Consider the following 14,010-nt stretch of genomic DNA (forward strand, 5'->3'; position numbering starts at 1 on the left):
TAGTACAACCACTGTCTGCATATACACAGAAATACTGTACAGGAACTTGATTGGACCTGCACGCTGGTCCAGATATAAGAGTCTCCTATGCAGACTTCATATGGGTGCTGGACATCTGCAACACGAGTGCTGATGGGATATTTTCAAGGTTTTATAAGTGCTTATGTTTCAAGTAAGATGCTTGAAATTGTAATTTCATGATTCTCGTAGTTCATCTCCCTTGGATTTTTGTTTTAATAGATGTTTCATTCAGATTCGGGTTTACACAGAGCACACAAGGGGCTCAAATCAAATCAAGAACCAAATGGGTTTAAGAAGGAGAGACAAACTTTTCTGACTTAAAAACAAGACGGTCAGGTGAAAAACAATAGGGGGGCACAAGTAATCAACAATAATCAATACTTTGACCCAAAGCTAATAGCCAACAATCTATAACAATCTTTATTCCTCGAGCTTCTCACATTTTCTTTTTACAAAATTCACAAAATTTGTCCCTCAAATTGCAGAATCAGCTCAAAGCAAAGCAGGGCCTGAACTTTGACCATCTGCCAGGTCCAGATGGCCTCACAGCTCATTTCAACAAAAAAGACAGTCAAGTGCTGTTTTTTAAAGCTTTTGAAGAGACTAAGAAACAACAACAAACACTGTGAGGCAAGGCTCAGTTCTTCTTATCACAGAAGCAGGCAAAGATCCCAAAATCTTGAGAACTGGCGACAAACCAGAGTTGTAATCCAGCTGGAGGATAACACAACTTCATCTCTTAGAATGTGGAGCAGGTGTCCAAGGCTTCCGAGTCAAGGATCTCTTTTCTGCGTCTGCTCTCGAACTGAATTTGAAAACTGTTTTCACGGTACATCACTGCCATCTGGTGGAAGCCTGCGGTACTCGCCTCAAGCCCACAATCAAATAGTCACATGTGCACGTCATTGATGATTACAAATTAAGCGAATGTCTGGAAAAAAAGACAAAGAAAGATGATAAACACCAAATAATATAGAAAATTTATTAAGGTGTATTTACTCGACGTCCTCTCCTCCGATTCCGAATAAAACTTAAACTGCACTTGGAAAAGGAAATCGCCCTACTGGGGAGAGCAACCTCGGCTACAGGCCACTGTAAGGCCACATACCGTTGGCCACTCAGGCGTCGCTTTCCTGGAAGATGCGATTCAAACCCAACTGTCCCGTGTGGACCTGAAGGGTCACGTCTCTGAATGTCCCGGGGTAGGGTGGGGGGGGGGCATCATCGTCTGCTGCTCACCCACTAAATGAAAGTAGCTGCGTTCTGCCCTGTCGGGCGTTTCCATTGCACACGTAGACAATACTATCAGGTGATTAAAAGTATACCGGCCGTTGTTGGGTTTTTTTACGTTGTGTTTCCTGCCTCTGCAATGGTTGAGGAACTCTGCAAAACAAAGACGTTCTGGTCTTTTTACACGTTCTTGTTTTACTCCCCTGTAGTGTGTGTGTGCGGGACGTAAATCTGCGGGGTATGTATCCATAAACTGCGTCCGAATTGCCAAGTGGCAACCTACGACCTCCTGGTACACGGCACAATTCAGACACCCTCAAAGATTGGTGGTGAAGCACGACCTCTGCTGGCAGAGCACAGATATCGCAATTAGGTAGACAGCACCAACGAAAGCCCCACCTGCTGGCTTGACTGTCGTACTGCACTCCACTCGGAGCGGATCCGTCATTCATTCTCTATTCAGCACATTAACGCACCTGTAAAGGTGTGTTCACTCCACGTCGCGTTTGGTGTGAACACGCCTTTAGTCATCAACAATAACTGTAAATGTTGGTGCTGTATAAGAATGGGAGACTGTTGGTGGCGCAAGTTTGCGCGTCCACAAGTTTTTAGTGGACGAGGAAGAAGTCCGCGGTGCATTGGGGGCAATAGGTTGCCCCTAGGATGCACCTGAACCGACCTACAATGTGAGCGTATTTAGGCTGGAATTTAGGTTGCTAAGTAGGTCGCAATTCACGACAGTTGTGGTTTCGGACAGCCTCCGTCGTGGCAGTAGGTCGTAGGTTGCCACTTGGCAATTCGGACGCAACTATAGTATAGGTATCTGTTGTACTTCCGGCCTAAGGCCTTCTCGCGATATCTTGTGACAGAAGAGGAAAAGAACTTCCTGTCTGTTCTATCTCCGTAAAAAAAAAAAAAATGGCGGACACGTGTGGCCAAGTATTACTCGGATCAGGTCTCACTGTTCTCTCCCACCCGTTGATGTACATCAAAGTACTGGTTCAGGTAAGAGGGGACGGTCGGGCCAGGCGGCGGTTCTGTACCGGGGAATGAGCTGCAGTTGCTGTTAGCTAGCCTGCCTACTTCAGACTCCAGCAGCTAGGAAAACCCTGCTTAACTCCATTGATGAACATGTAGTTTAATCTTGTCTCCCTTGTTAGTAAATGAGCTCAGGGCGTGGAACGCGGTTCAGGAACTGTCATGAATTATTATCATCGCATCTTTGATTCAGCATCGTCCTAATTAACATTTCGGCCAGTGTTCCGATCATGACATGGACTACATGATCCGAGGGTGCGCTGTCCCGATGACCTTCTGCTACCAAAACACTCCGAAGTGGGCAGAAGCGAGTTGTGTGTGAAAGTTGATGTTTAATAGCGCCGTCAAGTTGGTGATTGGTGAATGTTGCCTCTTGAAGATGACTAATGTCGCTCTGAGACGCGCTGTCGGACAAGTGTTACGTTTTCTCTGTAAGAGGAGACGGACGAGGGAAAGTTTAGCCAGCTGCTCGTTAGCTTCTCCTCCACACACCGCCGGGGTTTGTCACTCGTCTTCATTCATGTCCACTTAACTGCCCTGTCGACCCGTGTGACTCGTGCAAGGGCCGGGCTAACTGGACTCTCCGACGTGATTCGAACTTTACCATTATTTATCTCTCTTAAAGCGCTCTTTAGCTCAGTCCCTTCCTGAAGACCCCGGATGTGTCGCTGGCCGCTCGGTGCCCTTTGGCCCACTTAATAGCTTGCAAGCTAACGCTTGCGGTTTTTGACGAGCTAATGTAAATCATTTAATTAGCCAACGTCCTCTTAGCTTTGAAGATGTTTAAACAGCCTAGTAGATTATTTTGTGTCGGTTCATGTTGAAGATACCAATCTCAAATTACAAGAAACACGGATTCTCAAACGGCAGGTAGAGAAGGGAACTGTGTGTGTGTGTGTGTGAGAGAGAGAGAGAGCCCAAGTGATGTTCAGGTGTGTGATCTTATCGTGTGTGTTGTCAGGTAGGACACGAGCCGCTCCCGCCCACCCTGGGCAGAAACCTGTTTGGCAGGCAGGTGTACCAGCTGCCTGGACTCTTCACCTATGGTAAGACTCCAAACATGGAGGAAGAGTCTGCAGAGGTTCCCATGTGTGGATTGATCTGAAAAGCAAGTGCTTATTCAAATATGAGACATTCTCAGACCAGGTGTGGAGTCCAGAAAGAGATTTAACTCTAAATTGTAAACCTGGTTGGGCTGTTGAAGATCGATTCTTGATCATTACTGGTATTTTGACTCTACAGGCTCTGAGGATGGTGCTCTGGTTCTTTTAAGCAGAGCTACTTAAAGTGGTTCTTCCTTTCAAGTGTTAGCTGTTGTTAGCGGTCAGTCTCCGTTCTGGAGTCCGAAAGAAGAGAAAAATACATCGTAGCAAGCTCAATACTTCTATTAGAGAGTACTTGAAAGATGAAATACATTTTAGGGTGAAGTATCTCTTTAAGAACCATCAGTTGAATACATTCCACTTCTGCGGGGCAGAAATAGTTTTGGTTCCTCCAGATCCTGCAACACACCAATGTGTGGTGACTGAGGTGATTCCTCTCTTCAGTGGCTCCAAAGAAAAATCTTGATTCCTCTGATGCTATGATTTGAGTCCAGGTGGGTCAGGCGTGTTGTGAGGTCCCTCACCTCACTCTGAGCTGTGTCGGACTGTCAATCAGTCCAGTCCCAGAGGACAGCAGCCCGTCTCTGCTGGCTACCAGTGGCCTCAAAGTGACCTGATTGTCAGCTGCTTTCGTTTGGACTCTGGCTTTATTAAAGCTAGCAAACAAGCGTCCCTCTCTACACAAACAGAAATGTGTTTTGTTTGTGTCGTTGTGTCTGAAAGCTCCTGGTGAGGTCAAGGGTCAGACTAACTGTGTGTTTCTCTGGATATTTCAGCAAAACACATCATCAAGATCGATGGAAAAGTGGGTCTGTTCAAAGGGCTCAGTCCAAGGCTCTGTGCTGGCACCATCGGCACCGTGGTGCACAGCAAAGTCCTGCAGGTAGGTCTGGTGTGTGTGAGTGTGTGTTTGGGTTCTTCAGTACACGCTCACTGGCCCCCTTAGCTGACCAACAGTGTTGAGTGAGGATCCGAGAGAAATATTTATCCTGACCCGCTGCGTCCGTGTCTCTGTCCCGCACCTTCGATCACTAGTTGGAATAAGCCCCTGGTCACATCTTGTTGTGTATCCGGCTGCACCATGTTGTCCTGTTAGGAGGAGACTTGTTCACACACACAGTTTACGTGTGGAGAAACACGTGTATCTGGATGTACTAAATCTTTGGAGCCTGGCAAGTTTTGTTGTTTTCTAACATTTAATTTCACTTTCTTACAGAAATGTCAGGAAAATGACTCACTTAAGGTAAGTTCGGACTTTAATGGTTTGGAATATAAAAATGGGAGATAGGGAGGATGTGATATGTGTGAGGGATGCATGTTTGTCAGTGTGTGGTGTATTAGGACCCGGGGGGGGGGGGGGGGGGGGCTACATCTGCTGGTCCTGCCTGTCACACCATGTAGCTTGAAGCAGACACCCACCAGATATAACGACCAGTTTATGATTAATCAGCAGGCTACTGGCAGTGAACGTTTTTGTCAGCAGTTATTTCTGGGACAAGAGCATGTGAGTAGCCAGTCGCTGCTGTCAGTAAATCCATCTGTTGTGTAATTATAGATTTTTACAAACTGGTTTTAAAGGAAGCAAGAAGTCTGAGAGAAAAATCTAATATAATTACAAGCAAGAAGCTGGGTCTGGAACTCCAACGTCCTCCCGTTATGAAGCACCTGGTCTCAGGTTTGAGTCTGAGGCTGAGGGTCCTGTTCCTGGTGCTTTCTGAGGACCAAGATTTTCCTGCAGTTTTATAAGTGTAGCTGCCTCCTGAAGACCAGGTCCCAATGTACCCCTGGTCCCCAGAGGCAAAGAGCTCTATGCTCTATGACTGAGAGCTGACCTCAGATCAGTGAGAGGCACCTGAGTCTGTTAGTTTGTACTTGACAGGTGTGAAATATAGATGATTGGGGGGGGGGGGGGGGTTATAATGGGGATTGTGTTATAATGATGCTCGGGTTATAATGGGGACCGGGTTGTTCTTTTTAGAAAGTAGCTCCTCATCCAAAGAGACACGTTCACACACATCAGTTGGCGGCTCTGTTGTCAGCGTGATTGATGGGTTGATTGTGGTTGTGCAGGTGATGGGGGGCCAGCAGAACGCCGCCGAGGGCTCCCTACAGCACGTCGTTAATGAGGTAAGACCCTGTTTAGGCTGTACAACCACTCACTGACAACATGACCTTCAGTAAAACAAGCAAACACATCAGTTGAAGTGACTCCAGCCAAACCTGCTGTCGTGCTCAACGTTTGAGGGATGACTGACATGTCTTCCAGTGGTGGAAGTGTCTCTGAGTTCACTGTAAGAGGCAGGCCTACAAATACTTCGGAAGTTGATCCTGGTCCAACACTCCGTTTCCACACATAGACACCAGAAGCCTCCAGGTCACTCAGTCATAGTTCATGTTCATTTATTTTGACGTGATGATTTTTCTCTGTGTTTTGTGTGGATGCCATGAAGCAACATTTTCATATTGGAGTGTTGCTGCTGTGTAAGTGTTATGAAACTCCTGCTAGCAGCTCATGCTGCATTCAGGTACGAGAAGCTAGCTCAGAATTCTTGGTTACAGGAGCCAGGATGTACAGAGACAGACAGAGAGAAACCCAGCTCCTCCTTCTGCTAGTCAGTCAGTGCAGTGCTAACCATTAGCACATTGTAACGCCCTCTGTGGGTCCAGGTCAAAGGTCAGTCACCCTTCAGCATGTTACTGGTCCTGTGTGTCCCAGTCTGGTTGATAAACTCCCTCGTTTCACATCAAACTTTGTCCCCATAGTGGGTCGCTCAAAATCCTCCATGACCTCATAACAGGGGCATGTGCTACGATTAGCAACCTAACCTTCAAACAGGAGTTTGCAGTATTAACTCAACCAGACTGGGACACACCTGGACGGAAGTATAAAATTCTCTAATTTGATCTTTTGAGGTGTCAGTTAACACAACAAGAGCATCATCAATATAAAGAATATAAAGAATGCTGCTTGAACTAGAAATATCATTCTAGCAGTATCGTCTCTCAGGCTACAGCATGCCTGACGCTAGTTCTGGTGATTAGCACGAGACACTTCAGTGGTTCGGTGTCTTCTTCGTCTCCACAGACCACCAAAGAGATGATCGCTCGTTCCTGCGCCACCATAGTCACACATCCTTTTCATGGTACGTCTGGACTCTGCCTACGTGTTGGTTTGAAGGGGCTTTGACTCTCTGTCCACATGTCAACTCTGTATTTGCTTCTCTTGTTTCCCAGTGATCACTCTGCGGTGTATGGTCCAGTTTATTGGAAGAGAAGCAAAATACAGGTAGAGTGAGAATGTGTTCTCCTGCCTCGTGGCTCTCAGCATCCAAAAGAAAAGCAACTAAGACGCTCTTGTGTTGTTCTCAGCGGCGTCTTTGACTCCATCGTCACCGTCTACAGAGAGGAAGGCATTCTGGGCTTCTTTGCGTAAGTTTGACTCCTCTTTTGTCTTCATCATACCAGATTTCTGATGGATTAGCTGGAAGGCTGAATGATCATCTCATGAAGGCAGCATGTACATTTGTCTCAAGATAAGAAGCCAAATCAGCTCACATGCTGAGCTGTACAGCGGAGCGTCATCATGTCTGAATGCTGTCCGTACAGGACCGCTCAGAGCCAGGAGTACTTGAGGCATGGATGATTGACTCCATTTCAGAAATGACTCTGCTTCTGTTTTCTCCCAGTGGTTTAATTCCACGTCTGCTGGGTGATGTGCTGTCACTGTGGATCTGTAACCTGTTGGCTCACCTCATCAATACATACGCCATCGATGACTCGGTAGGCTGCTGCTCGCATGCACCTTCCTCCTCTCTGGAAAAGAATCCTTCAGTGCTGAAACACCCATCATCTGAAATTATAAATAAGATTTTCAAACTTGTATTGGTCTCTGTTACTGTGAGTGTGTGTGTGTGTGTGTGTGTGTGTGTGTGTGTGTGTGTGTGTGTGTGTGTGTGTGTGTTCGTTCCTCTGCTGTCATGCTGATGGAAGCAGCTAGTTGGCTTTGATGCATGCAAGCAAAACAAGAGCATGAAACTAAATCAAACACACACAAGAAACCACATACAGGTGCACAACCACCTGCTGTGATCTGTGGTAACTGGAGGAGTCGTCAGCTACTTGTGGATAAACCAACCTTCAAGCTTCTCTGACGCTGAGTGGTGCTGCGTGTGGTCTAGTCTGTGAAGGTGTAGCGGGGCAGAGGTTTGGTCAGGGGGTCCAGGACTAACGGCCTTCATGTTCCCCTGTACAGATGAGTCACACTGGAGAGATCAAGAACTGCTCTCAGGCCATGACAGGGGTGAGTGGCCTGCTTTTTGCCAGTAAAGTGTGTGTGTGTGTGTGGTCGTGTGTCCAAGGATTAGTCATCCTCCCCTCCCTCTGCTCTCTCTTCCAGTTCTTCGCTAGCATGCTCACGTACCCTTTTGTTCTGGTGTCAAACCTCATGGCGGTCAATAACTGCGGGTGAGTTGGCAAAGCCTTGACTAGGTCCACAAGTGTCTCTTCACTCACATGTGGGTTCTCCTCAGGTTGGCTGGAGGGCTCCCCCCCTACGCATCAGTATACCCCACCTGGGTGGACTGCTGGAGGCATCTAAGCAGAGAGGTACGTGGTCTGAAGTCTAGGCCAATCTGATTTTTATTCCAGAATGATTTTTAGATCCAGACCAATCAGATGGTTTGATGTCTACAGCACAGGCTTTGTTCCTGTAGCCTTAATGACGTTAACAGTTAACAAGCTGAGCGGAGACACAGATGAGTTTAGTTCTCCTCATCAACAAGGCTGACGCAGCAGTGAAGCTCCAGAGCTAGTGAAACCTCTATGAGGCTCCCAGTACTCTCCTGTTGGGCTAACATGCTGGGAACCACTGCTACCACACCCCTGACTCTCCTTTGTAACTCTGGAGGTGAGCGCTGTGTTGAAGCGTCTCTTTCATCTTTCCAGGGCAACATGAGCCGAGGCAACAGTTTATTCCTCCGGAACCTTCCAGCAGGAAAGACATACGCCCTTGATCAGAAGAGATTTTTTTGAAGCCCCAAGAGAACTGAGGTGAACATAGTTGTGATAATAAAAAGATGAGCACTCACCATTGCCTGGTCTGGGGGTCAGACTGTTGGCACTTCAATCTTTTTGTATGCACTTGTTTCCTATGATTTTTTTTCTTAACCAGTCATCATGTGAATCAAATTAGTTCCATTTAATTTCCAGCAGTTTTGTTTTATTAACAGAGTGAAACAGCAACTTTGAAAACCCTCATGTACATTAACTGGAGGACGGATCATGTTGAGCCGCCGCCCCCCCCCCCCCCCACCCCAAAATCAACAGTGACTCTACTTCCACACATTAGGATGTTTTTTTAAACTGCACTGCAGTCTGCATGTGGTGATGGCTCATAATTGACATGTTTATGGTGGAGTGGGACCTCTGGTCACATGCTGTCATCTTCATTAATGCTAGTGATGCTAACTGCAGAGACTGCGGCGCTCTTGCACGGAGAGGCGCCTGAACTGACCTCACGCTCTGACTAGAGAAGAGCTTGTGTTGACTCGCTCCGACTGACCCTAATAGAAGTTGCTCGCCTGACCTTGTCCATGTTGTAAAGATGTTGATCTGATGTACGATGGTGCACGCATGTGGAAGAGACTACTGAAGGTTTAAGGCTCAGCCGTGTTGGAACTCTACGCTAATGTCCTGAAAACAACCTAAAAATGAATTAATACATAGGATTGTGTGCGCGCGCGTTCTCTTCCCTTAGAGCTTGATTTGATGTTCAACAAGTCGCTGGCTGACATGTCCATCTCTCCAATAAAAGGAATCAATCTGCGTGTCCTTCACTTCTTGACAAACGTTCCATCTTTTCACATTAGGCTGGTAGCTCATCGATGACATGCTTTTCTGGGGCACTACACAGAATTGGAGAGAACATGAAGAAAATGGAACTGGTCGGAAGATGCAGAACCAACAAACAGACTTGTTACGTTGAAAAAGGCCACAAACATACAATTTCAATTTATTGACACATAGAAGCAGGTACAAATAACACGAGGTTCTTCATTCACGCAAATGTTCTCTGAAGTTACTCTGGTCCAGATGTTGCCCCTCCCCCGCTGATGTGCAGCTCTAATCAGCTGAGGTTTCTGACGTTATTTGAGCAGCAGCATTGTAACCATAGGGAAAGTGTCAACACTCCTTTTGCATCCATCAGGACAGCTCCCGCTGTCGTCCCCTGGAAGCAGGAGAGTGGGTTCAGGCTGTTGAGTGAGGACAAACCCTTCAGTACTGAGGTTTCTGCTGGCCGCCTCACATTGCAGCTTCATCCGCTCATCTTTCACCTTCCCCGGCTTGATCCAGAGGACCGCCGAACATTTGCGTCATGCGTGGTCGTTCCTGCGCTCCACGTGAGCGTCGTCCGCAGGCTTGGTGCCGCTGTGGTGGGTGCTGATGTGCTGATTCATCTCCTTGCGGTTGGTCACCATGTAACCACACTGCACACACGTGTAGCGACCTTTTGTGTGTTCCCACAGGACGTTTCTGCTGCAGGCCATCCCTGCACACCACATGACAGGAAAACACTAGCATCACGCACCAGTGTTAATTTTGACAAGAATTCTTAATTTTGTGTTAGTTCAAGTCAGTCGTGAAAGACTGGATTTAGTTCAAGTCCCATCTTAGTCTTTTAGTTTAGAACAGTTTTAGTTAAAATTTAGTCTTGGGTCTTTAGTTTTAGTCTCATTTTAGACTGAAGCAATACGTTTTATTATACTGAGATTTGGCAAAGGGATATGTGATGTTACATAAAAACTCCATTCAAAGCATACTTTAAACTATTTTTAAGTCATTTAAACTAAGATTGAACCACATTGCTCTTGTTAATAAGGATAAAGATCATAATAATGAAACGTCAGAAGCCTGTTCGAAAAAGTGCAAGTTCTTGTTTATGTTCTGTGTTTGACTTACAAGCCGCAAGAGTAAAGCTCCAGCTGCGGGTTGGCGGGCCTTCAGGTGTCTTTTTAAATTGGTCGTGTTTTTTCCACTAATCCTAAATCCACAACGCTCCCTATCCTTGTCGGGAACAACACACTCCGTCTTTAGTTCGGCAGGATGATAACAGAAATGCGTCCGTAAATCCGCTCGTCTTTTTCCTCCAACTTTCCACGCTGCTGCCACAGGTGAAGGTCTGCTGCTCGTCTTCACGGCGTCTCTGCGTCACGCTACGTGCACTGCAACACCGCGGAGGGCGGGGCGGGTCGGGGCCCGCCAATCAAGAAGTCGGACTGAGAGGTCAAATTTGTTTTCAGATGATTAATTGGTTACAAAAAGAAATCAAGCCATTAAGGATGGTTGTAACCCGATTGTCCGGCCGGCCGCCCTCATCCTTTTCCTCACGTTTTTACTCGTCTGCTCTTAGTGAACAGCGATTTCGTTTTAATTTTCGTCGTCAGTACTTGGGAGTATTTACGTTCTCGTCACAAATTAGTCACGGAATAAAGTGTAGCCAACGAAAATGTTTCGTTTTTGTTTCTTTTGACAAAATTAACACTGTCACGCACAACTATCGGTGTTTGGAGAAGATTCCCGAGCAAGAGTTAGACACTGGGATTTCAGCTCAGTGGTGGGGACCAGTTGGAGAAAACTCGTCTTCGCTATGTAGGGATCTGCTGACCTGCGGCACGACAGTGACGTCACCTCACAACAGGTGGGACGTGATAATCACATTGTTATTATGTTTGTCTGATACTTAAGCAGGAGACATAACAATGATGTCATGCACATCTCGCTGAAATGACTGTTAAAGCTACTGGAGCTTCCAGGCTGTTTCACTGATCAGCTCCACTGATCTGCAGTCTCACTGCTGGACTAAAGATCCATGATGGTTTCTGAGAAGAGGCTCAACCTGCGGGGAGGTCCAGCTGACATTCAAACTTGTGAAAGTCATGAACATTTTCAGTTCAGCACCTGAGTGGACAGTGACGTGCTCACCTTGGTTCTTCCTCCAGATGACTGCAGACCCTGACGGAGAGAGAGGAGCTGATGTGGGAGTAGGAAGGAAGGGCTCAAGGGTTCCGGTCTGGGTCTGGGCCTGACCCTGGGCATTGAGGGTGTCCTCCAGCCTCAGAGATGAAGACAGACTGGAGGCTGGGTTCCTGACCTGGGGCTGGAGGGCTGCCTCTGTGAGGTGCGGAGGAGCTGTGGAGAGGGAAGAGGTGGTCTCTGGGTTTAAGAAGCAGGGTGCAGTCAGGACAGGGGGGGCCGAACAATCAGGTTGTGGAGCAGCAGCAGCAGGAAAGGATCCGTCTGGGTTGTGGACATGAGAGGGCACTTGCTGCGGTGTGGACACAGCATCCAGCTGCGGTGAGTTCTGACTGATGGCCACAGGGGTCATGTTGGGATTGGTCACAGCAGCTGACTGAGGCAGGTCACTGGGCTTTGTCTTGCCGCGTGGTACCTTAGAACAGGTGTGCAGGTGAGTCAGGAGGCCACGGTAGGAACGCAACTTTGTGCGACAGTTCTCACACCTGCACAGAAAGCAGCAGAGTTACAGCTGAAGCCCGAAGCAACAGGACATCTGTGCTGGGAACTCACAGAAAGAAGATATTGGGTTTGTGGTGGTGCCTCATGTGTTCCATCAGCTTCTGCATGTTGGGGAAGGAGCCACTGCAGCCGAGGGTGGAGCACAGCAGGACTTTCCCTGAGGAGGGGCACACATCTGTTGTCAGACCCGGGTACCAGCCATCAACTCCATCACCTCTGAACGCATCAGGGAACTTTACTGGTCAAACAGGCTTGCGGGTCCATTAGAGGGTTGACACTCACGATTCTTAGGATCATTTAATACAATGACCAATCAACATTATTGCGTTCTATCAATGAGGTGTGTGTGTGTGTGTGTGTGTGAATAACACAGCTGCCCCTCGTGAGATGCTTTCAGATAATTGAACATCGGGATGAAAGGGAGTCGGGAGGGTAGCATATCCAGGATACGCCAGTTGGTGAATCACCTGGAAGAGACTGCGCGGGAATCTCATGGTCCTTCACGTGCCTCTCCAGCGCGATCACATCCGGGTAGACCCGCTTACAACCATGGAACGGACACGGTGTCCTCTTGATACCTGAAACGGACCACCCGGACCTTAGTGCTCACGTATGTTAATACAACGGCTAGTTAGCATGTCTGCTAGCGTGCTGGCTGGTAGGCGAGTGTTAGAAAACAGTGACGGGAAATGGTACACATATGGCGCCTATCTGAAATATTCAATCTTAAAACAAAACCTTCGTGTTCAGTTTCAGCAGTCGGCAGGACGCTGCTGCCACAGGACATGGTGAAGAGATGCGACCCGCTGGCTCCTGGACGACCCGAACGGAACTCAATGCGATGAATACAGCGCATGCGCTCTTCTTCTTCTTCGTCGCCGATTGACATGCAGTTTCACTGCCCCGGGGTTCGTTCACCCTGCTGGCTGGTGCTCAGGTATGGAGCTAAATTGAGGAGAAAAGTTTTTTACTTGAAAAAATAAAATTTGAAACTGAAAACTTTCAGTTTGAATATAATTTTGATTCACTTCAATAATTTTTTTGAATAAATGATTCATTTTCCACTTTTCACCACTACATATATTTTGACATTTGAGGTCTTATTTGTTTCAGATTCAAATCTGAAGTGATCGATAAGTACAGCTGCATATCATCTGCATGACAGTGAAAATTAAAGCTGCAAGCAGCGTTGTTAGGGCCTGAGCCCCCGCGCGGCCTACGGCCGCGTCCTTGACACCGGCCCGAATCCAACGGTGTAATCGGCAAATCCCTAGGCCTTGTAGTTTAGGAGATACGAGCCTCAGTGCGCTGCACAGTGTGAGTGCAGAGCTGAGAGCCGGCCCTTTAAGAGCCCCTCCCTTCTCTGCTCGCTCTCTGCCATCTCTGTCAGAGCTGAGAGCAGAGCTGAGAGCAGAGCTGCCAGCTGGCCCTTTAAGAACCCCTCCCTTCTCTGCTCGCTCTCTGCCATCTCTGTCAGAGTGGAGAGTAGAGGAGGATTTGGCAGTTTTACTGACAAACACAGTCATAACTCTGCATATGTTGGTCAAAAGTGTAATGTAAAGACATCAGTTCGTAGAGTTTTTTTCTCAGGAATTCAATGGTGTGTTTTCTGAAGGTGTGAGTGTTTTAATTTAGAAGCGACAAGTGTTTGTTTGAGAGTATGTACATGAGGGCAGAGAAGTGCCAATTGTGGTTTCCATGACTACAGTAAACAAATCTCTGCCATCTCTGTCAGAGCTGAGAGCAGAGCTGAGAGCAGAGCTGCCAGCTGGCCCATTAAGAACCCCTCCCCCGCTGCACTTTCTTTGATCTGTGCTAGAGTGGAGAGAGTGGAGGATTAAGAGAAATGTAGTGTGTAAAAGCTGAATAACTCGGCCTACGTTGGTGGAAAGTAACACAAAATACCATATTTTTGTAGGGATTTTTGTCAGGAATACAGTGATATGTTTTTAAAAGCTGTGCGATGTATGGTATAGACGTGAGAAGCATTTGTTCGAGAGTATGTACCATGAGAGGACACGGCCTCCCCATTGACTTCCATTGTAAGCGTAAAACGTGTCTCCCCCACTTTGAGGGCTTATAAAAT

At 47.3% G+C, this 14,010-nt stretch overlaps 2 protein-coding genes across 3 annotated transcripts; one reads left to right on the top strand and one right to left on the bottom strand.

Moving 5' to 3' along the window:
- Positions 1–1,938: 1,938 nt before the first annotated feature.
- On the top strand, positions 1,939–9,215 carry mtch2 (mitochondrial carrier homolog 2). 2 transcript variants are annotated; one of them, XM_086222558.1, is made up of 14 exons: positions 1,939–2,256; positions 3,251–3,335; positions 4,169–4,275; positions 4,609–4,635; positions 5,463–5,519; positions 6,478–6,535; positions 6,627–6,678; positions 6,762–6,821; positions 7,079–7,172; positions 7,645–7,692; positions 7,789–7,856; positions 7,922–7,997; positions 8,337–8,441; positions 8,621–9,215. In XM_086222558.1, the coding sequence occupies exons 1-13, from the start codon at positions 2,170–2,172 to the stop codon at positions 8,421–8,423; spliced, it is 906 nt and encodes a 301-aa protein (XP_086078684.1). In that variant the 5' UTR covers positions 1,939–2,169; the 3' UTR covers positions 8,424–8,441; positions 8,621–9,215. The 2 variants fall into 2 exon arrangements, with proteins under 2 accessions (XP_086078684.1, XP_086078677.1); XM_086222551.1 differs by having other exon boundaries at positions 1,951–2,256; positions 8,337–9,215.
- znf414 (zinc finger protein 414) lies at positions 8,709–12,815 on the bottom strand. Its single transcript, XM_086222538.1, has 5 exons — positions 12,663–12,815; positions 12,392–12,502; positions 11,976–12,081; positions 11,373–11,908; positions 8,709–9,939 (listed from the first exon to the last, which is right to left on the bottom strand). The coding sequence occupies exons 1-5, from the start codon at positions 12,811–12,813 to the stop codon at positions 9,764–9,766; spliced, it is 1,080 nt and encodes a 359-aa protein (XP_086078664.1). The 5' UTR covers positions 12,814–12,815; the 3' UTR covers positions 8,709–9,763.
- Positions 12,816–14,010: the final 1,195 nt, after the last annotated feature.

This window comes from Aulostomus chinensis, chromosome 2 (genome assembly GCF_037954235.1).
Source record: "Aulostomus chinensis isolate RoL2024-O1b breed Wild chromosome 2, RoL_Achi_v1.0, whole genome shotgun sequence".
NCBI classification, from domain to species: domain Eukaryota; kingdom Metazoa; phylum Chordata; class Actinopteri; order Syngnathiformes; family Aulostomidae; genus Aulostomus; species Aulostomus chinensis.